Raw genomic sequence first — 27,379 nt, 5'->3', positions numbered from 1 at the left:
TTTGATTTCAGTAAAGATTTTATATTCTCCTTATCACCCTCTCGTCCAAAGATGTCATTTGCATTTACAAAAGAAGTAGTTTATCTTCTCTTTCCAATATCTTGTACGTCCACCAACACTATCAAATTAAGGGCATTACCATATTCAGCAATTTCTTCCCATTTCTCCAACACCTCATTTATATTGGATGCAATTTGATAATTAAAAGAACAATTTCCTACTGCACCGAATACTTTGTCTAGTTTCAGTGAAGAGAATAAGGTTTGTACCTGTTCTCTATCGGATTTATTTCTTCTCTCCTGTTGCATTCGAAGAAGCTTCTTTTGGCTGGATCATTTGTTCAAGTTCCTCAAAATGGCGTTCACTTTAAAACCTGCACCTTCGTCGAAGAAAATGATTGTTTGCTTTGTGCTTATCCATATTGCTTAGGGAGCTAAAAAGCAAGTATCCACCAATGCTTGGACGACGTAGTTTCCCATTCTATAGGTGAACAGTCTCGATCAGAATAGCTTTGACGAGTTCCAAAGCGAGCCATTACTCGATCAAATATCTGTAGATGACGAACTGGATGCCATTCCAGCAAAGATTGACAACGAGCGATCCGTCTTCGAGTCTTACAATTTATAAATGAAAAACTGAGTAAACAGTGAAGGTTAATGGAATATTTGATATTATCTCTTCTTTTATAATTTAAATAATAAAAGGATAAAAAAGTTGAACCGGAGAAAGTGCTTCTCCTTGGATTTGCAAATAGGAAGGGGCATCCTCTTCCTTTCCCACCCCAGTGCCCTTTTATTTTTATTTTATGGCAAATGAATCCCTTGCTCTCCTCGGCATCCCATGATGGTTTACACTTTGAACGCTCTTACCAGGATCGCCACCATCTACACAATTCTGGTTTACTACAATTAATGGATCCTAATTTCTTCCACCTATTGACCTAGTTAATAGTTTGGTACTTCTCTTCGTCTAGATTCTAACACCAAAATTAAAAATGGAAGAGAGGCCAAGATATGGAATTGTGAATTCGAAAGGGCGGAGAAGGTTGTAGGGTTAGCGCTACTGTTATGGTAGAGACCCTCCCGACGGTGTTTTAAATGGACGTAATTCTACACAAATTGAGAGACCATTTTGTTGGGTTAAACAGTGGGAGATGGGATTGGTTCAGCTATGTCAAATATTGTTTTTCGTTATTAATTATGAAAATATTAAATAATAAAAAGTTAATTATTCCTATATTTTTTCGATAATTGATTTTCATATTTGTTGTAAGTTAGCAGGATTACTTTGAGAAGTTGGGATTAGTTTTTTTTTATTATTTTTTCACCAGTCTCAAATGTTAAAAATTTGATAAAATCGAATTCACATTTTCAACCTGGAATTTTTAAAAGAAATTTTATTGAAAAATAATTTTCTCTTATCAGTCTAATTCCATGAAGCTACAGCGTCCAAATTTCTATATAAACCCACCTTGTCTCGGACTCTCACAAATCGCCTTTCCCGCTTCTGTTTCTGTTCTTGTTAAGTCGTGTCCTCGTCAGCCATCGGCGGTCCGGCGGTGTCTTCTTTGCGCCAAGGCACGTGAAGGCAATGTAGAAGAAAAGACGGCAGGGACGGTTTGAGTTTCTCAAGCGCGCGTCGGACCGGTGGAGACAAATACGGTCGCAGTGGGCTTTCTTTGTCGGAGCTCGTTGTCATCCGCAACGACGGTGGTCTGCGGATTGAAACAACAAATATGAGAGTTCTTTCCTTCTAATCTTAACCTTGTTTCTCTGTTTGCCTTCTTCGGCTTCTTTGATTTCTTACCGAATGGTTCCGGGATTGCTTATTCATTAGGAAATTTTAATGGTTTTAATTCTCTTTTCGATTCTTTGTGGCGGTAACACCAATTCTTTCTCTTCTCATCCTTCTTTGACGGTATCCTTGAACGCCATTTTATATTGCAGCTGCGATAATCCGTTTTATTTCATCTTTTTTTTGTTAATCTTTGGACATCTTTGTGATTTTATTTTTATTTTTCATTTTCTTTGTCTGTTCGTGTTTATCGGAAAATGGTTCCAGGATTGCACATTCATTTGGATATTTTTATGGTTTTAATTCCCTTTTCGGTTCATTGTGGCAGTAACTTAAAAGAAATCCATAACGACGGAAGCTACAGCGTCCACGGGGCCCTTGCAAATCAGGCTGGTGAGCAACATTTCCAATATAAACCTTGTCTCGGACTCTCACAAGTCTCACATCATCTTCCCTCAAAATCGCCTTTCCCGCTTCTGGTTCTGTTCTTGTCAAGTCGTGTCCTCGTCAGCCATCGGCGGTCCGGCGGTGTCTTCTTTGCGCCAAGGCACGTGAAAGCGACGTAGAGGAAGAGACGTCAGGGATGGTTTGAGTTTCTAAGTCTTCAAGCGCGCGTCGGACCGGTGGAGACAAATACGGTCGCAGTGGGCTCTCTTCGTCGGAGCTCGTTGTCATCCGGAACGACGGTGGTCTGCGGATTGAAACAACAAATATGTTAGTTCTTTCCTTCTAATCTTAGCCTTGTTTCTCTGTTTGCCTTCTTCGGCTTCTTTGATTTCTTACCGAATGGTTCCGGGATTGCTTATTCATTAGGAAATTTTAATGGTTGTAATTCTCTTTTCGATTCTTTGTGGCGGTAACACAAATTCTTTCTCTTCTCATCCTTCTTTGACGGTATCCCTGACCGCCATTTTTTTTTTTTTTATTGCAGCCGAGATAATCCGTTATATTTCATTTTCTTTGTCTGTTTGTGTTTATCAGAAAATGGTTCCAGGATTGCATATTCATTAGGATATTTTTATGGTTTTAATTCTCTTTTCGGTTCATTGTGGCAGTAACAGAAATTCTTTCTCTTCTCATTATTCTTCGACGGTATCCCTGAGTCATACCCTGGCCGTCATATTTCATTTTCTGTTAATCTTTGGACGTCTTTGTGATTTTATTTTTATTTTTCATTTTCTTCGTCTGTTTGTATCAGAAAATTGCGTACCGTGTCTTTAATTTATATATATTGTTTTCTCTTGAATATGCTGCGGTTTTTCTTGGAAACTTTGTCTGCCCGGTAAATGAATGGGAAACAGATTACTCTATTCAGATACCCTTCTATGCGTTCTGTTGTTTATACCTAATATTTCATCTGGATTTTGTTTCCTATCAATGGCGTGGCTCTGTTTTTTTCTCGCCTAGTACAGTTTCTGATTCCAGTTTTTTGTTGTCTAGTTTTTGCAGTTCCACGTCCCCTGTATCTCTTCCATCAGAAGCACTCCATCAACTTCATCCTCCTCGGCCTCCTTACAGTTTCCTTCAGCATGGCGACGATCGACACCATTAGTGCATTCAGAAGATTTAAAGATCCTATCCTCTGTTTCCATCTTATATGATAGAATGACGCATAAAAATCTTATCAAGGGAAATACTAGCTGTTACTGATTGTATATTGCACTCCCCTGCTCTCTGCCATGACATTAACTCGCCTTCTTCTGTTGAATGTTTTGCAAAACCAGAAAGATAATTCTGCAGTGGTTGTAAGTCTCACGGTGCACACATTCTGGGCTGCAAGCAGAGGCAAGGATTCCGGCTTTCTATGGACATTCCTGTTCAGTTCTATTGTCAGCTTTGCACTTCCAAATTGGTTTGTTTCTGGGTGTAAAGATATCATGACAAGGAGAATGGGAGGAGGTGATTCATGGGTCTTATGAATGAGTAAGCAGTAAGGGGTTCTCACCGTGACTGTGAATTAAATGGTGATGACAAGTCAGATTAGAGGTATGTATGGTGTAAATTGTTAAGGAGTGATTTGGGGGCATCTAGAGTGTAAATTGTAATAGAGTATGTATGGTGTAAATTGTTAAGGAGTGTAAATTGTAATAGAGTTTAGGACGGCTGTGCCTTAGTGGGTGCGCTCGCGGGCCGGTCAAACAAATATCAATAAAACTGGTTTTTCCTTTTTGGGGGAGAGGAGATGGGAGTAGAGAAGGCTATTCTTTTTGTTTTTGTGCCTGCTCTAGCCCTTCCCTCCCTTGGGCAGTTTTAAGGCCCGTTGTGTGTGTCTGTTTCTCTCTCTCTTCCTCTCTTGCTCTTTTGCATTGCAACCTCTCATTCTCCATTTTATTACTACAGCAATCACCCCTAATTTGAACACGTTTGAAGCAAGTTCGGTCTTTTTCATAAACCAGTTGTAAGTTTCTAAGTTAATGGAACCTGTTTTGCCAATTGCACGAGTTTTCTTATCTTTATCCAGAATGTGATTAATGCCAACTCTCATTGTTATGGCCATCGCAACTCATCACTTTTGGTATTTACAGGTTTAAATTTCTGTCAGCGATTCCAAGCAATCCAACATGTGCCATCGTACTCCAGCAATCACCCAAACAGTAACCATTCTTTAAATAGGTTGAATGTGTAATTCATAAATGGCAGTAAAAGAAGGGTAATGTAATGTATCATAAATTATGTATATCAAATTATATAACGAGATTGAAATTTGAACAGTGTATAGAAAAGAATAGTTTGTTTATTCGCTTTTTGAACCTATGGTGGATAAGTTTGTTCACTATAGTTTTTTTTTTTTCTTCTTTTTAATGTATTTGTTGGACATCACACATGTCTACTCCAGTAACAATTGTCAGATCTAAGCAAAGCAACATGAAGTTTCAATTTGACAGTGATCTAACGCATGACCTTAACTTCCCATTATATAAAGAAGCAACAAGCAAGCAATGATGCAAACTCATAACTCTATTATTGAACCACTAATAACTTATTTCCCCTCATTAAATCTTTTTTTTTTTTTTCATTTTTTTTTATCAAATTCACAACGTTCCACTTAACAATTATTTAGTCCTAAAAACTAAGAAAAATAAAACATAATTCACTTGTTCTCCCTTTACTCCCTTTCCACAAACCAAGAAATTTCGTGGCCGTCTTACTTTATTAGTACATTCTCATCAGGTTTGGTATTTACAGGTTTACAGCTCTTTCAGCATCCGGTGATTCCAAGCAACCCAGTAATTCTGGCGAAGATCATGCTGGTAACAGGGGTTGTGCATTCAAAAGTGTGTAATTGATAGATGAGATATCTTCTGTAAATAGATGCATAGTCTATCATGAAATGAGATGTACTATGTGATCAGAATTTATAATGAGAAATAAAGGTTGATTTATAAGAATTGAGTGAGTTTTTCCTTTTTCATTTTAACCTTTCTGAGCTCATCCAGGATAAATCATTTCTCTGTTGAAGACGAGAGAAGTTCGTAGTTCTCCAGCATAACCAGAGTACGGAGCAGAGTCTTATTGATATCATCTTGTTTCTCTGCAATTAACTGCAGGGCCGATTGTTCAATATTATTCATATATTTTGTTGCTTATAAATGATCATCAACAAAAACAATCAAAACTATTGATCAGTGGCATTACAGGATGAAACTTTCTCCTAAACATATTACATATTTGATACACTGACATCAAGGGAGCTCTTTTACAAGATAGTAACAGGTGTGACTAACTACTTGCAAGAGAGACTTTGTTCCCTGTCGCCCGAAGGACATCTATTGTACTGTGATTATAAAAAATGATACCAACTATTTGAAAAAATTAAAATGTGCCCAAAACGATCCAAGTCAATTGGAGCAGTAAGAGAATCTTAATCTAATCGTTTCTTCTTCGAGTGATCAAGATTCTCATCTAACATGGCCACATCATCATCATCATCATCAATTTTTTCCATCCGATTTGCTAATGTATGCACAGAAGAAAAAGTTGAAATGACATCCTTATCAACTGCATTGGATAACTCAGATAGTTTTCTCTTACTTCCGACCAGAGAGACTTCTGAGGTTGGAACTAATTCTATCTCATCCAAATCCTTTGTCTTCAACACTCTAGCAGCATCTGATGTGCCCTCTTCTCCATTATTTATGGTTTTGTCATCTTTCTCAGTTGGAGGCTGGCTCAAGCCAACAAAAATCATTTCATCTGGTTCGTTCTCATCGAATTCTTCCCTGAAAGATTTCAAGGCAACAAAAGATACCAAATTTTATTTGTACCTTAAATAATTCATCATTCATAGTATGCTATTTTACAATCTCATAATCAAAACAATGCTTCAAACATACTGATGTATGCTGATTTGTACAAGAGAGATTCTACTAGAACATGAGACTAAAACAACACTACTTTTTTCAGTTGGGGAAGGTAAACTCCATAACATGAAGATTTCTTAAAACAAGTTAATGTTTTACTTATTTAATACTTTTTATTATCGATTTAAAATATTTATTAATTAAAAAAATATTTTAGAGCTTAAAAATCAAATTTATCATTACACATTCTATTACCTTATATTTACTATAATCTGCGAGGATGGATGTAAAAGGAAGTCATATATTAATAAATGATTTTACATCAAAATGTCAAAGAATATAAAACATGTTTTGTGCCTCTTCCTTCTTTCCGACAAAGACTTTGTAGTCGAATAACTATAATTACTGGTCTGGCTTCTAGTTTCTGTATCATGACTTGAATTGGTCCTCTCTCGCTGCTTAGGTCTAACATCTTCATGAATTACTCAACGCCCATCAGAATCCATCTCCAGATCATTATCCACATCCAGTTTTCGCTTGAGCTACTCTGATGACCCAAGGGCTGCTCTTGTCTTTTGTCGGTCTAGGAGGTCAAGTGAGTCATTTTCCAATTGATCAGAAAAATCTTCCACCAAACTCTTACCTGTTGGACAGATTCTACAAACGAATTTGGAGGACCCATTTGAGATTTTGATTGATCATTTCTAGATGAGGAGATCATATCTTGAACCTACTTGAAAGGAAGAAAAACAAACCTTAATGCAGTCAACTAAGTACTTTATATGTTAAAATGAAAAAAAAATACAACGGAAACGATATTGACAAAGAGACAGATATAATTGATCAAACCTGTTCGTTGTAGAGATCAAATGCAGTGATATAAAATACAGTCGCAAAGTGGAAGTGCTATCTGAGTTTGACAAATCAAATAACACCTCAAAACTCCGTACATATAATCCTCGGTCAAAGCTAGAGCCTCCTTAAGAAAGAAAATAAAACTATAGCAAGTTGAGAGACAAAGCAATAGATATCTGGCTTAGCTACAAAGCTTTCATATATTGTAAGAAAAACTACTTTCAACCCAAAACCACGAAAAGAAATGTGATCCATGTAATGTACAAAAAGTACTAGGCAGTAAGAGAGAGACTATGGTGTGTCTTTCTAGAATGTGATTGTCCATATGCAAATACAAAAACATTATATCCATCCAATTCTAATTGTACAAAAGGTTGAACATTGTTGAAAAGCTCCCCTGCAATATAGAAAATCCAGATGTGGAAAACTTACTCTAAGAAAATGATAAATATATGGCAATAGTATGCCTATACTCTGCCAACATTCATAAGGAACAAAAACTTAAATTTTCTTAGAAATCCAACCAGAGCATGATGAAGGCACCACAATCACCTTGTCCAACACGAGGCCCGTAGACTCGATCAAACTCAAAATCTTTCTTTTGAAGAGTAATAGAATCATCACCAGTCTTTACACGAATGGTGAATCCATCAGGAAACTCAACCACTGATGTGCCCTCATCTTCAAACAAGGGCTTTGCACGACAAAAAACCTTAATATTGCCTGAAAAGTTCCATCAAAATTTCAAGCGTGACATCCAACAATCTGCCATATAGGGTCAAAAGATGCATATAAAAAATGAATAAACAAAATAATAAGCGAAACGGTTTTAAGAAAAAGTTTACCCTTGGCCATTAACAAGTCATTAAAAAACCTTTTCTTCTCAATGTTACTAACCATTGCGCCGAAGGATCGACCTATTAGCGAAGGTGCAACTTGCATATTAAAGACAGACCCATTCCAACACTCCCCCGCACGGGGAACACCTGTGTAAAAATGCAAATGCACAATCCCACCTATACGGGGACGGCCAAAGACAAAGTCCCACCTATGCGGGGACGGAACAAATGGGGGGAGCGGGACTCAAACTCGAGACCAACCTGCTCTGATACCATGTTACTAACCATTGCGCCAAAAGATTGACCTATTAGCGAAATCACAACTTGCATATTAAAGACAGACCCATTCCAACACTCAATGATAAGCGGGAAATTTTTTGCCTCAATTTCAAAAGTAGCCTGATCTGAGACACATAAAATTACAAAACAAAAGTTCTTTAAGGAAACATATCCAATCATAGTATAATAAACTCTTCCACATTATATTAAGTATACCATAATCTTTCTTTTATCACTAATAACAGAAAAAATGGGTTGGACGTAAAAGGCATAGGGGACAAAGGTGGGATCAAGGGTTCCACAAGTGTACATGGTTCAACAATCAAAGAATAATAATAATAGCAATTCAACATCATTTAAAAAAAATGTAAAAATAATAATAACAATATTTTAATATTAATTAATAAAAAATTACTTAATAACCCTAAACCTTAAACATAATAATAAAAATAATAGTTAGAAATGTACTATGCACATAACTGATTTCAAAATCCCTAGAAGTGCTGCAAGCATTTAGTTGAAAATAGAAACCAAATAAAGAATATAAGAACAAAAGTTCTGATTATTTCTAATATGAGATGAAGCAAAATCACTATATAACCATGCATTGCCCAACTTCCTGGCCCTATCTGCAAGAACAACATAATAACACAACATAGACGAAATATATAACTGGAATCCAGTTAGCTTTACCAAATGGGCACTAACCATAACTTCCACTTAGAACGGCTAAAAAATATAAAATTTTAAAATTACTAATTAATACATATAGAATACCAAAAAATAAAAGACAATTATCAATAGTAATACTTAAATTTCACAAGTAATACAAAGGTTCACCTCAGATTGCTACTTCCTGGAGCGTTTATTGGGGCGTTAATTGGCGGACTTCGACATTTTCTAGAGTTATGCCCCGATTGTTTACATCTACCACAGACATAGGTACCACGTTCTCCTTTATCCATTTTTTACGTATATGAACTGAACGTGGACGACCTGGTTGCTTCCTTGCAATAGGTGGAACAACTCGTACACCCGTATTAGGCCAATAAAGTTTATCTTTGGGAGGATAAAATCCAATTGCATATGTTTGTCTATATGCCTCTCTTGTATACCAAGGACCGCACAATTTATTGAAATCATAATTGATTTTTCCACATACTGCAATGGCATGGGTACAATGATTTTTTCCATTTGAAAGTGGGTGCATGTACATGTCATATTCTCCAAATCAACCTGATACTATCTTTCATCATCCACAAGGATTTCATACACATTTTTGAATTTAGGATCCCTTTTCCATAATTCCGAACAAGAGAAAGAAGAAAGAAAAAGAAGAAAAGGAAGAAGAGCTCACGGGTAGAGAGAAGAAAAAATAAAAGAGAAAAGAGAGGTTGCCCCAAGCAAAGAGAGAGAGAGAGAGAGAGAAAGATAGAGTAACTCGAGAATGAGATGTGTAGCTTGATGAATTCTGAATTACAACACCTCTATTTATAGTAGAGGAGGAGGTAGAGTCCTTATACAATTAGCCTTTCAATCCTAATTACATTCCAACTCTAACTCTCTAAGATAAGTCTATTCAAACTTATCTACTAGAAGACTAATATGAGTTGAACTAGAACTCTTTCTTCATTCACGTGAATATAAGGGAGGACGCCAGCTTGTGGCCTTATCCTTGTGGGTCCTTCATGATCTTCCACCTCATCTTGATAAGGTTGACAGCTCGTGAGACATTTGTGGGTCCCACTTGATCTTCAAGTCTTCTAACTCATTTCAGCTTGTGGTTCTTAATTCCTTAATTCGTGCTTGCTTGGGTGAGGACTCTTCTTGATGTCCCACATCCTCATGGTGGGTCCCACCAGCTTGAGCAACATGGTGGGTCCCACATTGTAACATTCCCCCTCAAGCTTGGGGTGAGAAGACATCATAAATGCCCAGCTTGCTGCATATGGTAGACATAATCTTGTGAGTGACCGACTTGGTGAGAATATCTACAACTTGACTTTGTGATGATATATGCTTTAGAGATAAGAAACCAGCTTGGAACTTTTCTCGTATAAAATGGCAATCCACTGCAATATGCTTTGTTCTTTCATGGAAGACTGGATTTGATGTAATGTGTAGTGCTGCTTTATTGTCACAGTATAGATCTATTGGAGCTTCTTTATAGAATCCCAATTCAGTGAGAAGAGATATTATCCATATGAGTTCACTAACAGTGTGTGCCATGGCCCTGTATTATGCTTCTGCACTAGACCATGTAACTACATTTTGCTTCTTGCTTTTCCATGTAACCAAATTCCCTCCAACCATCGTACAAAATTTTGAAGTAGATTTTCTGTCATCCGGGGATCCGACCCAGTCTACATCTGAGAATCCTTCGATGTTGAAGTGACCATGGTTTTTATAGAGAAGCCCCCTTCCTGGAGCTCCTTTTAGATATCGTAGTATTCTTTCAAGTGCTTGCTAATGACTAAGTTGTGGCTTGTGCATGTACTGACTTACCACACTTACTGCATATGAAATATCCAACCTTGTTACACACAGGTAGATAAGTCATCCCACTAGTCTTTGATATTTCCCGATATCTACATCTTCTCTAGTGCCTCCACATAATTTTGTATTTGCATCCATAGGAGTGTCTACTAGTTTGCATCCCATCATTCATATCTCCTTAGTAGATCAAGGGCATACTTCCTTTGGGATAGCACAATCCCATGTCTGGATTGTAATACTTCAATACCCAAAAAATATTTGAGTAGTCCAAGATCCTTCGTCTTGAATTCAGCACGTATTTTCTCCTTTGTTTTATGAATGCCCTCGGAATCACTCCCAGTTAAAATAATATCATCAACATATACAACCAGAATCACCTTACGTCTCGGTGTGTTTTCAATAAATACAGAGTGATCTCCAGAGCATCTGTGAAAGCCAACCCGTATGATGGCTTCAGTAAATTTCTCAAACCATGCCCGAGGGAACTACTTTAGACCATATAGAGATTTTTTTAGGTGGCATACTGACTCCCCCTCAACCACATACCCAGGTGGTTGTTGCATGTAAATTTCTTCTTTAATATCACCATTAAGAAATGCATTTTTCACATCAAGTTGAAAAATCGGCTATGATGAATTTTCCATCAGAGATAATAATATACGTAGCGAGTTCATTTTTGCCACTGGAGAGAAGGTTTTTTCATAACCAATTCCATAGCACTGAGTATAACCTTTGGCAACCAGTCGAGCCTTCAGTCGTGCAATTGACCCATCCAGATTATGTTTGATAGTATAAACCCACTTGCAACCAACGGGTTTTGTACCTGTGGGAAGAGGAACTAGTGACCATGTATGATTGTCATTAAGGGCCTTCACTTCTTCATCCATTGCTGCCTTCCACCCTGGATGTTGTAGAGCCTCCTGATTGGACTGTGGAACAGATATGGAGGAAATAGAAGAAATAAACTGACAACATAAAGGTGAAAGGCGATGATGAGACACAAAATTTGAAATAATATGAGAAGTAGAAGGTCTAGTGAATCATCGAGTTTCTTTCCTTATAGCAATAGGATGAGTATCATATTGAGGGCCAAAAATAACTGGTGATGAAGGACATACCTCTATTGGATCTGTTAACTCGGCAGGTGTGGTGTCGGCCACTTGCTCTAGGGGTTGAATATTCTCTGTATCACAAGGCACAACCGGTCGAGGGGAATCTGGTACCGAGGATAGACCAGGAGGAGTGCTATCAGAATAAAATGAGGAGTCTTAAAAAATTGTTACAACCCTGGACACAAATAAACGTTGAAGAGTAGGACTATCACAAACATAACCCTTTTGTGTGCGAGAGTATCCCAAAAAGATACACTTGATAGATTTAGGATCAAGTTTGCTGTGTCTAGGTAATGAATTATGAACAAAAGATTGACATCCAAAGATTTTCAAAGGTAATGAAAACGGATCCTCATTTGGTAATAATCTAGAGTATGGAGATTTATTACCAAGAATGGTGGATGGTAGACGATTTATAAGAAAGCAAGCCATAAGGACTGCATGAGGTCAATAAAAGTATGAAACTTTCATGGCATATAATAAACTTCGAGCTACCTCAAGAATATGACGATTTTTCCGTTCGGCTACACCGTTTTGTTGAGGAGTGTAGGCGCATGATGTTTGATGGATAATGCCATTTTCTTGAAAAAAAGAGTCAAGGTCTTTGGAAACATATTATTTGGCATTATCAGACCATTGAATTTTTATTTTTTGACCAAATTGTGTGAGTACCATAGCATGAAATGACTTAAAAATGAATGCTATCTCAGAACGCTCCTTAAATATAAACAACCAAGTTGTGTGAGTGAAATAATCAATAAATTTAATAAAATATTTTTCTTGAGAAATATTGGAGACACTCAAGTGCCCCCAAACATCAATATGAATTAACGAAAATAGAGTAACACTTTTGACTTCTGGATGAGGAGAGTATGTACTCCTTTGATGTTTACTCAATTCACAAACCTCACAATGAAATTCTGACCTTACTTTAAGAGAAGGAAACATATGTTGAAGAGACTGTGTGGATGGATGTCCCAACCGATTGTGCCATAACCGTGTCTCATTTCAGTAGTAGATACCATATTTATTTTTGGCACGTCCAAGTAGTAAAGCCCCCCTTGTTCATGGCCTCCACCAATCACCTGCTTCGTTATAAGATCCTGAAAGACACATGAAGTGGGTGAGACGGTAACAGAGCAATTAAAACATTTTGTCAACTAACTAAAAGATAATAGATTCAAAGGGAAAGTAGGAAAAAAAAGAATATCAGGGAGTGGAAGTGATGGGGTGACAGAAGTGGAACCTTTCCCTTGGCTTTGGTTTGAAATCCGTCAACTATGGTAACAAACTTGTGTGAAAGACTCGGAGATAGAGAATGTAATAAATTTTGTTACCTGTAAGATGCTCGGAGGCTCCTTAGTCAATTATCCAAGATGAAGATGAGGCAAATAGCATACCTGAAGTGGTAGTGGCAATAGTAGTTGCGAAGGAACTAGGAGAAAAACCAAGCATTGTCTTCATTTTCTGAAATAGCTCATACTCTTCATCAGTAAAAATTTTCTATGTTGCTGATTTTGTGGGTTCTTCTTCTTTTGTATCACTTATAAAGGCTTGATTAACCCTTGTCAATTCTGACTGTCCATTGGCTTTATAGCATATTTCTTTATAATGGCCATATTGTCCACAGTAACTGCATGCCCTGTAATAGCAATGATCTATAATGTGGCCAATGTTTTTACAATGAGTACATTCTTTCCCATCTGTTCTGCCAGCACTAGTCCTTCCACCTCTTCCTCTGCCTCCTCTATAACCTCTACCTCGGCCTCGGCCGCGGTTAGATGATGATCCTCTGTGATCGAAATACATAGTGGATGATAAGTTAATAGTGGAGGAAGAAGTGTCTGGAATACGAAGTAGTGTTGTACATACATCATCAAACTTGGGGACAATAGAAGCACTCAAAAGTTAACTCTTGGCAATCTCAAGATGGGGTTTAACATTTGCAAGACAAATAGCAGTAATTAAGGCTTCCTTCTGTTTGTCTTGGATAGAAATATCTGTGGTTGAAAGCTGAACTAACTTCCACTCTTGAAGAAAGCCTCTAAAGCGGGCCAAGTACTCATGGATATTTTCTCCTTGTTTAGTATTCAACATTCTCTGGAGAATATCATATGGTCCATGTAGAGTATCCGGGCATGAGTACAGTTTAGCACATGTGTCCCAAATTTTTTTACCAGTGTCAAGATGAATAACATTGTCGGAGACATATTCTTCCATGCTATTGATTAGCCAACTAATCACCAAAGTATCATTTTTTAACCATTTGTTATAAATTATATCATCTTTATCAATAGGAGGTCCACGGGTGGTGAGGTGACCAAGTAGGTATTTTGTTATAAGGAACCTCCGAACCAATGTGGACCAACTCATAAAAATTGATACCCCATGTAAAGGTATGGTGGTGATTTTCAGTATATTACCTTTGATATTCATATTCTCTTCAGCCATGATAGGCTTCTCTTCAAAAATTCTAATAATAACACCAAGTAGTACTTCTTCAATCAACTCGATGTATGGGGAATTTTGGCATTGATGCTAAATTATTATTCTGATTTTTTTCTCTAATACCACTCATAAGAGACTCAATAAAAATCTTCTATATCAGGGAATTCTTATCCCACAAAAAAAATTCTAACAATCTGATAATGGACTAGTCTCGGTAAACAGAAGTTCCAAACCAACAAAACTGTTTTGATAGCTCCTTCTAGATAGAGAGGCACACATCTCCATAATATAATAAGATGAAAACATTCACATACTCATCCTTAAATCATCTTCTAAATTCGAAAACCAGTAACATGAAAAGAAAAAAAAATTGAACACTTATCTCTCGGCTTGTGTTCTTCCTTCATAAAAGAGTCTTCTTTGTGTGGTGTTGATCATCATTTCTTTAGAGCATTCCTTTGACGAGGGATCCTAAATATAACATTCTTATACCATGTTGAATTTAGGATCCCTTTTCCATAATTTTGAACAAGAGAAAGAAGAAAGAAAAAGAAGAAAGAAAAAGAAGAAAAGGGAAGAAGAGCTCTCAGGTAGAGAGAAGAAAAAATAAAAGAGAAAAGAGAAGTTGAGCCAAACAAAGAGAGAGAGAGAGAGAGAGAGTAACTCGAGAATGAGATGTGTAACTTGATGAATTCCGAATTACAACACCTCTATTTATTGTAGAGGAGGAGGTAGAGTCCTTATACAATTAGCCTTTCAATCCTAATTACATTCGAACTCTAACTCTCTAAGATAATTCTATTCAAACTAATCTATTAGAAGACTAATATGAGTTGACCTAGAACTCTTTCTTCATTCACGTGAATATAAGGGAGGAGGCCAGCTCATGGCCTTATCCTTTTGGGTCCCTCATGATCTTCCAACTCATCTTGATAAGGTTGACAGCTCGTGAGATATTTGTGGGTCCCACTTGATCTTCAAGTCTTCTAACTCATTTCAGTTTGTGGTTCTTAATTCCTTAACTCGTGCTTGCTTGGGTGAGGACTCTTTTTGATGTCCCACGTCCTCATGGTGGGTCCCACCAGCTCGAGCACCATGGTGGGTCCCACATTGTAAGACACATTATTCTGATACCGATGTACATGACATGCTCTTGATGTATCCATCTTATTTTTTAGAGAAGCGTCAACAGATTAGTATTGAACGATGTCATCTTTCTCGCAAATTCATGTCTTTTCACAAAAAAATTATTCAATCTATAAAACGTTGATGCTACCAATGAGTGAATTGGAAAACTTCTAGCACCTCTCAAAATACTATTAAAACTCTCAGACATATTGGTGGTCAACACACCAAAGTGAACATTGCCATCTTGCGCCAATGACCAAAACTCAAGAGTCAATTCTCTTTTTGTCAATAATTCTTTCACTCTCTCACTTTGTTGCTCAATCAACTCTATTGTATGTGGGTCTTCCTTGGTCGTGTGGATTTGGGCCCATCTTCCAACACTCCCCCTCAAGCTGGGGGTGAGAGAACATCATGAACTCCCAATTTGCTGCAAATGATGTATATGATCTTCTCATATAAAATGACAGTCCTCCATATCTTCCAACACTCCCCCTCACGCAGGTGCTCTCTTCCATGAGGCCCAGCTGGCATAAGATAAGTGAGAGTAAAATCACTCCAAGCCATATGATATCATTCCATACTCTAGTCATAACCCATGCAGGATGTAGGGCACACTCCTATCATTCGCAGGTAGTGGCACTCATATCTTTTTGTAGGTAGTGGGTCTATACGCAATGCTCAGTAGTGTAATAAAACTCCTCCATCATCGTGTTCCTCCATAGGATAACGACTCTCAAGTGGTAGGATATGTAGTAATAAAATGGGGGGGGGGGGGGGGGGGGGGGGGGGGGTAACAGATATGTAGTAATAAGCTCCTCCATCACGATATCCCAACTCGGGCACCGACTCTCAAACGTGATAAGTGGGCAATGCCTGTCATTCACTAGACGATGATAAAAACCCACGGGTAAATATAAAAAAAGTCTCAATGGACTTAAAACACCCTTATGTATATGTATGGACTTAAACTCCCAACTAAAGCAAGACGCAAAAGGTTGGCCCAAAAATGCATGTGAGAGTCAACTAAAGGATGGTAGGACTAAGGTCGTCAAATAACCAATAGGTAATGGGTAAACAGGAAGGTAGGATACTGAGGCCACCACTTCTTCAATAATAATGTCTCATCCAAAGAGACACAATAGTTGCAACTGAAATGGGCCTGGGCTCATATAACACGAACCAAAATAATGAAAAACTTTATAAAAGTACCCATGAAATAATTCGATGCAAGTATCTGCACCAAATAATTTTTTGACCAATGAATATGTTGTGAATACCTCAAAATAATAATCCAGCCTGAGAAATAGAATAGAGCCGAATCGAGTCAGGTATCACCAATAATTACCACAATTATTATTGCGAGTTAGGATTCTTGGTCTTCAATTTTCTTTTCTGCAAGAATTTCTTCTTAGATGCAAAAGCGTCATCTTTGTGCTCCCCCTTCTCTTGAATATTTTTTTCACATTAAAATTACCAACATATAAAGTACCTCTTTCTTGTACTTCTTCTTCTTCTTCTACTTCTCCCCCTCAAGCTGGGAGGTAATGGCAGTGATCCCAGCTTGAACCAAATAACATAGATGTAGTAATAAAAATAAAAATAATATGTTAATGGAAATCAAAGGAAGATAGGATGATGGGGCCACAATGGTCTTTATTCAAAGCTTCATCAGGATAACCAATGTTGACAAGAGATAGCAATCGATGAGTCCTTTCGTAATAATATCTCAGGCAAAGAGACACAATAGTAGCAACGGAAACGGACCAATGCCAAAATAACATGTACCAAATTTGCAGTAGTATAGCAGTAGATAACCGGTAAATAATGAAATTACTTAAGAGTAATAAGGACACAAGAAATAATTCGGGCTTAAATTTGGATTTTTCAAAGCAATAGAATACCAATGCAAATATATCCTTAAATATAGATCAGATTGATATGAAACTTTCTCCTTCTTAAAATAGACTTAAGTACCTTCCATCCAAGTATAAATTCACTTCATAAAATATACTTCTATTGAGATATATAATCTGATAGATTTTGGTCTCTATAATCTGGCCAAACGAAGTACTCATTCTCCTTTTGCCAACATGACCATTGACTCTTCCAAGATCAATATCTCCATATAAAAAACTTAGATCGAGAATTGGTTGAATAGGTAAGAAAATAGACTTACATATATTTCTTGTAATATATAATTCTCCATATAAAGTCTTGTTCTTTATAGCATAAAATAGCTCGGAAGTTGAAGCTTTCTCCTACTGCTCGAACCACTTTTGCAATTTGACCTTTGCTGCTTAAAATATCGATTTATTTTTTTGAGATAAATCCAATTGGAAAAATCATTTTTCCTTGGAAAGTAGACTTGAAATATTTTTTTCAATATATAATTTTTAATATGAAAAGCCTAGTATAGAGGTGAAAATATAAAGCAAATAACGGGTATAGGGACTGAAAAAAGATAAATACGAACCTAAACTGCTAGAGATAATAAAAAAAAATCACATTACCTCTGTGGATTGACCAAGTCAACTCATAGAACCTGCTTTGATACCATGTTGAATTTATGGAAAAGATAAATACTTCATTGACCTTTTTTTGTAATCAGAGAACATGAACCTCTATTTATAATGGAGGAGGATAGTAGAGTCCAATTACAATTAAACTACCTTTGTCCCAATTACACCCAAACTCTAACACTTAAAGATAAGTCCTAGAATAATTAAATAACCCAATATAAATAGAAGACTAACATGACTAAAATACCTTTAAACTAAAACTCTTCTATGAGACCTCCTTCCATAATAATTGTGGCTATTTAAGACTTCTTATTGTGTAAGACTTCTCATGCCACCTCACGTGATCATGGTGGGTTCATATATTATGATTTTGGGCCCATCTTTCAACACAGTTAGATATGTGGGCCTTCCTTGGTCGTGTGGGCTTGGGCCCATCTTCCAACAAGCATTTTAAATATTTTTCCTTCAAGAAACACAGAAATCAATGTCTTTGTGCAAGAACTAGCAAATGCATCTCAAGACCTCAAGCTCAATTAATGTGTCAAGTCATCTTGAAGAAGTACCCACAAGTGAAGAAATAAAGATTTGAAGATTAGCATCAAGTTATATAGAAAAGTCTCAAGAACTCAAATTTAAGAGGGTAACACCAAAACTTCAAATTTGAGTACAAATGAGTTTTTAGATCTGTATGACATATCTCATTCAAAACATGTTTCTCTGACGCATATCAATGTTTTAAACTTGCTAGAAACCCTTAGGATCATTTTTATCATGCTTAGAAGCCTAATTTATAAAATCAACTATTGCCTGATCGATCATTATTTGGTAATAATTGGGGTTGATTGATCGATCAACTTAAGTTCTCTAAAAGGCCTTACAATGCATTGATCGATCAACTAATTGATCAATTAGCCTAAGGACTGAAAAATATATAGCCGTTAAACGCGATTGATCAATCATTGAGTTGTTAGTTTTTTTGCAAGCGGCTACATAACAATTAGTTTGGCTTGGGGAAGTTATAAATACCCCATCAAACTTGTCTTAAAGCATTCATTGAGCGTTTATTTGAAAACTTACTACATTCAAATCAATCTTCACTGAAAATTTACTCCAACCCCACTTTTGAGAGAAGAGAAATAAAAAATTGCAAATTCCATCATCTCTCAAAGATTTTCTCCTTGCATCACATTAGTTCAAGCTCAACGATCATTCTCAATTGTGGTTCAAAAGTTTGATGCTTAGGTATCTCAAAGGAGAAGGTTGTATTTCCATCAAATTCAAGGGTGTAAGCTTTTCTTTCTTTGTATTTTCACTTTCACACTTGATAGGTTGATCTAGGACCTTAATTCTCGATGGATGGGCTTGCTAGAGCTAGAATCTACACAATTAATCCCATGGGAATTTTTATAAGCCGTGTATTTAAACATACATGTGGTTTAAAATAGAGTTGGAATCTCTTTTATGTAAATTCAATTAATAGAGCTAATTAGTTGAATTTCCCAAGCAAGGGTTCTTGGGTAGTGAATGCCAATAAGCGAACTTCGATAACAAAACATCCTTGTGTTAAATTGTGGTGTGTGCATATTTTTGCTTTACATTTGATTTGATTTTAATTTCACACACTATGTTTAATTTGAAATATCTCAATTCACCCCCCTCTTGAGAAGCCACCAGGGCAACAGTTGGTATCAAGGCAGACCTATAGACCTTTGAAATAAAAAATCCTACTTGACTTTATTATCTTGATTTCATGTCATCTCAAGATAAATTTTTCCTTCACGAGGACAATCAGCCAATCATCCATCATTATTCATTGGAATCAACTATGGATATTGGAAGGTAAGAGTGGAGTTCTTCCTCGAATCCATGGATTGGGATATTTGGCATGTAACCAACAATAGGTCATTTGAGATACAAAAATTAGAAGATGGTCCCTTGATTACAAAAGAATTCAATGAGTTCACTAGGGAAGATAAAGAGCAACGCAAGACAAAATCTAAGGCAATTAACATCTTATAATATGCCATAGACCAAAGGAGTTCAATAGAGTCTTAACATGTAAAACAACCAAAGAAATTTGGGATAAACTAGAAGTGACCCATGGAGGAACCACTCAAGTCAAGGTCTCTAGAATCAGTATTTTGAATGCCCAATACGATGAAATTAAAATGAAACTAGGTAAATTAATTGCTGAAATAAACTCTAGGTTCACTCATATCATCAATGAGTCAAACATCATAGGAGAGGAGATCTCATTGTATAGACAAAATTACAAGTTTCTCAAAGCTCTTCTAAAGTTATGGGACATGAGGAAGACTACCATTTGTGATGTAAACTTTAGAACAATGAACTTGGAAAAGCTATTTGAAATTCTCCACACATATGAGATGGAACCCAAAGAAAAAGAGGAAGACTCTTGCTCTACAGGCCAAATCTAGTGTGAATGATGATACTAGTGAAGATAGCTCCAATGAACTGGACTTCATCAATAGGCATCTTCAAAAGATGTATAGGAAGAAGAATTTTTTTACAAGAGGCTAATATAAGAACCAAAATAAAAAATCTTTTAATAGGACTGATCTTTGTTATGAGTGTAGAAAAACATGGCATAGAAAAAACAAATGCCCAAGTTTAGAACGTAAAATCTCATTCACAAGAAAACATCCCAAGAACAAAAAGAAGGAAGTTTTGATCTTAGCTTGGGATGAAATGGAAGAAGAGTCCAGCCACTCTGAGGAAGAAGCGAGTGATGTGGGTCTTATGGCAATTGAGGATGAAGACTCCACTACTTCAGAAGCGGTAAGTGACTTTGACTATAAAAATGAATTAGAACTTTTATTAGAAAAATATATTGATAGTCTAAACAAATATAAAGAAAAATGCAATGTTCAAAGACATGAGATAGCTAAGCTCAAGAGTGAGTTTGTTTCCTTGTAAGAAGCTAATGAAAGTCATGTGGCTAATGCTTCAAAGCAAAGAGGTGTTATTGACAAACTCTCTTGTGATAGATTGGCATTTGAAAGGAAGAGTATTGAATTAGAACAACAACTCAAAACCCTATCACAAAATAACACACCTAGAAGGAAAATTGGGAAGAACAAGAAAAGGCAAAACCAAAAGTTCACTCTCATTCTTCACATTTGATGCTACTATTGCAATGAGTTGGCCCATTATACGACATTTTCCAAATCAAGAATTCCAATGGCATCAAATAGAGTTGGGTAACCAAAACAACCAATAAGGTTGTGTTAACCCACAAATCCCTGGGAAAACAAGCTTGGATGCCCAAATCAATTAGTGGATTGTTAAACGAGCATGAGTGCATTCTATGTAATTAAGTGTAGTATAGAGTTTAATTATGTTAAAGTTTGAGTTATTTTTATCATCACACATATTAGGGCTTCAATCCACTTATCTATACATAACAAATTAAGGGAGAGAGCCAAGGACGTGCTCTTTTTTCACCCCTTGAGAAACCCTAAATCTGGCCTAAGTCATGCCCACTCTTTTCTCTCTTGTCCTTCTTCTCTCCTCTTCTCTTCTTCTCCTAAACCCTAGACCTTCTAATGATTGAATCCTAGACTCATACATGGTATTAGAGCATGAATTTCTAGGGTTTTTAAAGCAAAACTGCTCAAAGGTGTTAAAGTATACAAAGGAGACAAAATTTCAGCAATCAGAGGAAGTAAAAGTGCTATTTTTTCCAAAATTCAGCAAAGCTCTACATCAATTAAGTGTGTTATATTCCTTGTTCTTTGTCTAAACTTATTCATTGTCATGAATCGAGTTTCCTGGTCTCCTAGAGTCCTAGTTTTTTACCCAGATTTCTCTTCTAATTAGAGATTTTATGTCAGACTTAATCACTTCATGATGTGCTCATTCAAGTTATGCAATATGCTACTTCGATGTTATTTTCAAGTTTTGCGTTTTTGTTGCTTGCTTGTATATTTTCCGCATCGTCAACTCCGAAAAATTATGGTCACACCAAAAAAACTATACCTTGTCAAATTTACTCACTTCTACCATTATAGTCTCCCTAGCTTTTCAAAAAAAAACAAAAGACACATTCTAGATTCGTTTGGAAGTATGAGTGTTGCATAGTCACCTCCTTTCGATTAAAGTTTTTTTCCTAGTAATTTTTTAGTCTATCATCTTGTGTTTTCATCACTTCAAAGCAATATCTAGACCCACTACCTATAGGAGTGTGCCCATCATCTAACTTGAATCAAGTCTTTTATTCTTCACCCAAGAGCTGATTTATGTTTAAGTTACCCTTAAAAAGTGAGTAGTCTCTTTGTTGTGCCCTAAAGTTGAGTTATTTTTCCGCCTTTAAGATCAAGCAGAGTGTGTTTTAGACTATGACCATTTTGATTGGTGTATGGATCTTTGTCGTATGGCTAGGAGTGATTTTCTTCTCCCATATTGTATTTTGTCCAAGCAAGGTCTCTATGTCCTTTTTATCCCCAGATTGAGGAGGAAAAAAAGAAGAAAAAGGTATTTTGTTCCACATGTTGTGGTAATTTTTATCTGATAAAAATATTAAAGAAAGATGAGAACAAAAGATGAAGATTTTATATCTATGAAAAAAATGGTCAATGAAGAGTGAAGACAAAGATTAATGAATAATAATCCTTTTATTAAAAGTTGAATTATAAACTACAATTTGAGGGGGATAGTTAGGAGTAGGTTTGGAAGAGTCTTACATGACTCTCATAGTAAGAGTCTCATAGAGCTAGAATAGTAAGGAGTCTCACAGGAGGAGGCCTCACAAAAGAGTCTCAGTTAAAGGTATTTTAGTTATATTAGTATTTTATTTATGTTCAATCGTTCAATTATTCTTGGACTTATCTTTTAGTGTTTAAATTTAGGTGTAACTAGGACAAAGGTAGTTTAATTGTAATTGGATTCTACTACTTTCCTCTATTATAAATAGAGACTCATTGTATTAAAATTACAACAAGTTAGTGAAGTATTGCTCTTTTTCAAAAATTCAACAACATCCAAATAGGATTGTAGATTGGCAAGGCATATGGCTGACACAAAGTCTTCTCTTTGTTCTGCTCATGTGGCAATATTTGTTGAGCATGGTTGAGCAACAATCTATTCTTGAAGCAAGCCTCAAAATCTAGCAAAGTATTCATGAAGATTGCCCTCATGCTTTGTTTTACGCATCTCCTAAAATATGTCATAAACCTTTTAATGGCAGTCAAGAGTAGAATATAGTTGAAAAGAAGTATCCCAAACATCCTTGGTTGTGTTTAGATTAATAAAGTTATGTACAACAACTTTTGCCATACTATTGATCAACCAACGTATTATTTAGGTATCTTCTTTTATCTAGTTGTGATAAGAGGCCCATCTTCATGCATAGGCAGCTGCTTTAAATGGCCAGCAACATCCCTAGTGACTAAGAATCATTTAACCAATTGTGACCATGACACATAGTTGCTTAAATATTTGAAAGGAATTGTAATGATTCTCAAGGGATCATGTTTGCTAAAATTAGTATATGACGAAGAGGAGGAGTTACTTGAGAACTTAGACATTCTCAGACCAGATTCAATACTTAAATTTAAGATTACACACAATGCTAATGACTCAAATAATAACTCTTAGAGAACTGATAAAAAAAACATGCACAAACAATGGCTGAAACTATGAGGACAAATAATACAACTTAAGGCTATGACGAGGAATAGATCACACCACTCTAACTCAATTTTTTTAAACCAAATATTCCGAGAGTAAGACATATATGTTTCTCGAATAGAGAGGATTATCAAGTATGAAAGTACTCCAAATCAATGCTTCAAACAATATCTAAACATAAGAGCATAACATGCATAATCTCCAACACATGCAAGTGTAGAACCAAGGAGTTGAAGCAGCCCACAAACATGAATTAAAAAACCATCAATTTCAGAAATTAAAACACAATTTATGCAAGAAAATAAGAAATTAGTCCATGATAACACTTCAGTCTAGAGTTTAGATTGACAAATACACATGAGATAAGAATTTTCCAAGCATAGCCTTCAAAACCTAACTTAGGGTTTTAATGAGATGAAGGGCCAACATAATTCTCATCAAGGGGAGATTTCTCGAAGGGGCTTCAAGGGCTTTTCAAAATCATAAGTATGAATTTTTTCATGAATTTTATGGCCAAATACAACAGCAACATTCTACTTCATGAAAAACTAAAAAAGAGACATGCTTGATCCATGAAGAGCTATATTTTTTCAAGGGAGACAATAGGGATTTCAAAATGAATCTTAGATAAAATAAAGATGAATTTAGATGGACTAAAACATGAATTGAAGGATATAACACACTTATCAAGGATATAATGCACATTCTTGGAATTTAAAAAATAACACCTTTCGTCCTTCAAAAAACAGCACTTTACCTCCTTTACTTGTTGGAAATTTGTCTCCTTTGTATAGCAATCACTTTTGAGCAGATTTGATTGACAACCCTAGGAACTTTGCTTTGATACCATGTTAGATTCTAGGGTTGCATGCTTAGAAGATTTAGGTTTTGAGAGAAGAGAGTTAAAGAAGAAGAAGAGAAGAGAGAAAGATAGCAAGAGAGAAGGGAGTACTCATGTGAGACAAAGAGAGGTGAGAAAAGAGAGAATTAGGGCACATCCCTTTGATTCTTCCCTCTTACTTATTATTTATAGAAGTGAGGGTTGGTAACCCTAATACATGAGTAAAAATAATAATATCAACTTATATACAACTACATCTCAAGCCACTCACTTACTCAATTGCGTATTACTATTTCCTTAACAAGATACTTTGCCGCAACTTCGTTATCCCTTCTAACACCTCAGATATGAAGTTAGCCTAAATCTTTGTTGCATGTCTACAGTAGAGGTAGTAACAAGAAATTATCTTTGCTACTGTCTTGCCACCAACTTGGGAGCCGTTGTTGAATATGAGGCCATATTTCCTCGTCAAGTACCAAGTTGAAACTATTCATAAAATTAAAGCTAGTCAACCAAGGGAAGTTGTTGTTGTTCCAAACTTAAATCAAGTTTATGCAAGGAGATCGAACCCAATGACTTAAAATCAAGCTAGTCAACCAAGGGAACCTCACATCACTTGAAACTTTTGTACGTCAATGAGTTCTAGCATCACACCAAACTTCTTGCTTGTTCTTTAGAGACTTTTTGACATGTTACTAATAGCTATCTTCCATATCATTTTTTACTTGGAGGTGGTTTCCTAATCAATCTCTTGGGGCTAACTTGTGTGACTATAGCAGCGTTTTAGGATGGTTTAGTGATTAGAACAAACCAAATTTTACAAAGTATAAATTTGTTTTCTTTGTCAAGGTATCCTTTTGGCTTGGCATCACTTTAACATGGAAATTTTTCCATTGTTTTTGTTATAAAACAAGGTTTGAGGCGAATGGATCTTCTTCAACATCAATGATGATGCACCCTTAGGTTGCCAGTTCCAAGATCTTGTCCTTCAAGACAATATTTTCAGTAGAATAACATATTATTCTATAAAATTTGCAATAATTGGGGTCCCTTGTCTTCACAACTTTTTCTAGTCATTTAGGATATTGGAGCTTGATCATTTGTTTATCAAACAGTTCATCTAACAATTCGAGTATGTCGACATCTAGAAAATGATTGGTCTTTGCTTGTTATTCTTTCAACATAGGCTTCTAAATGTCCTTCCCTTCTTGTCTCTTGTGGTATCATCTTTCTTTGCCTAACCTATAATTTTGATAGGCAGAACAACATTAGAAGTTCTTTTTTTATTTTTTCACATCTTTTCTTTGCTTTACCTGTAATTTTGGTCGGTAGGACAACACTAGTAGTGTGAGTTTCTTTCAATGATCCTTTTATCGAAACAACCTTGAAGTTATTTTTTATCTCATTTACCTTTTTACTTGGATCATTCATATAGGCTTTTCCCTGACCCTTCTACTCAATGAGAATCTCCATATTATGTGCTTTTGTGTCAATCTTAGTTTTAGTGGGTAAGTTTGTCCTTTGTTTGCAATTCAAGCTTAGATTCCTCCATCTATTGATGTAGTTAATCACCTTTTCTCCATTTTTTTATGATTCATGCTGGTAAGTTCACTCAAGCTAACTACATGACAAGTATTGTAGAAACGACTCATGAATTCAGGTTCCAACTACTTTCAACTACCAATCGACTCAGAGGGGAATTCAATAAACCGTTTGAACGTATTTCCCTTCAAGGAGCACTCAAAGTATTTCACTAAGAGGTCATTGCTTGTGTTGGCATTGCTACAAGTCTCACAAATTGGGGAATGATATGTTGCTTCATATTGCCATCACGACTGAACTGTTGAAACTTTAGTGGAGGATACCCAAGTGACATTCTTTGTGCTTGGAGCATCAACTATAGGGTTTAGCATAAGCTTGAGATTCTTACTCCAAAAAGCTAGTTTGAACTACATTAGTGATAATCTCCTTGAGAGTTTTCATAGTGAGCATGTCCCCTTCTTCAAATTGGAACATTTTGGATGTTGTTTGAAGATTTGGGCTGGGATTGGTGGAAGTGCTAGGGGATGTTTGATGTTTTTCGGTAGCATGAGATACTTCCCCTATATTGGTTATAGGATCTCCGATTTGTTCATGAGTTGGGTAATTTAGGCATCTCTGACAAAAATTTGTTCATCTTGCTCCTTCATTGCTAATTGGAGTAAAAAAACGATTCTTCAAGCATCTTGCCATTACTTTAATAAAAGGTGACATGAATTTTGGTGAAAATAAAAGGCTTGAGGCAGAAGTAGGTAAATGGACTTAGCAAGACCTTTTAAAACAATTGATCATTGCCAATACAAAAGCAAATATAAGGAGTTGGGATTGTACTCTTGGCAAGGTAGTGTTTTGGCTATGTTGGTTGTGACATAAACGTGATTGTGTAGCATTGTGTCTTATGAGTCTTTTTTTAGGCCACTTCAAAACTTTTTCTTCATGTCTCCCAAAAATGGGTTGATTGGCAAAAAGACTTCTTGTCATAAGGTAAGTGACGGTGCCAACAAAAATCGAGGCGAAAAAATGAATAGATGTCATCTTCTTCACAGAAGTCACTTGCTTCTTTATGCTAAGGTATGTAACAATTAGATTGAAGGGCCTCATTTTGGCAAGTAGAAGTTGAGCCAATGGCTTTAACTTCCTTTCCATTTATCATTTCCAAAGGATTTAATTGGTTGAGAATGTAAAAATTGAAGAAAGAGATAAGAGGTAAAGAAGGTCCCATTGTGTAATGAAAAACTCGACCGTCTATCATAGTAGAGCTCCCTTGTTCACGGCCTCCACCAATCACTTGCTTCATTATAAGATCCCGAAACACACAAGAAGTGGGTGAGAAAGTGATAAAGCAATTAAAATATTTGGTGAGCTGACTAACAGGTAAAATATTCAAGGGAAAAGTAGGAACAAAAAGGATATTTGTGAGCTGAAGTGAAGGTGTAATAGAAGTAGATCATTTCCCTAGATTTTTAGTTTGAGAACCATCAGCTATGGTAACAAATTTATGATAAAGACACAGAGAAACTGATTGTAATTGAGTTTTTTTACCTGTGAGATGGTCAAAGGCTCCTGAGTCAATTATCTA

At 36.2% G+C, this 27,379-nt stretch overlaps 1 protein-coding gene across 1 annotated transcript; it reads right to left on the bottom strand.

Moving 5' to 3' along the window:
• Positions 1-5,656: 5,656 nt before the first annotated feature.
• Positions 5,657-7,850, bottom strand: LOC137947625 (kinesin-like protein klpA). The gene is made up of 6 exons (XM_068793422.1): positions 7,796-7,850; positions 7,503-7,673; positions 7,286-7,347; positions 6,739-6,825; positions 6,351-6,367; positions 5,657-6,014 (listed from the first exon to the last, which is right to left on the bottom strand). Exons 1-6 carry the CDS (start codon positions 7,848-7,850, stop codon positions 5,657-5,659), a joined length of 750 nt encoding a protein of 249 aa, XP_068649523.1.
• Positions 7,851-27,379: the final 19,529 nt, after the last annotated feature.

The sequence above is a fragment of the Aristolochia californica genome, unplaced genomic scaffold (assembly GCF_029961685.1).
Source record: "Aristolochia californica isolate CCGP_79_NKW_82.1479 unplaced genomic scaffold, dmAriCali1.0.hap1 SCAF_13, whole genome shotgun sequence".
Taxonomy (NCBI): Eukaryota; Viridiplantae; Streptophyta; class Magnoliopsida; order Piperales; family Aristolochiaceae; genus Aristolochia; species Aristolochia californica.
Note: the sequence above shows the minus strand (reverse complement) of the source record. Positions and strands in the feature narration are given on the sequence as shown.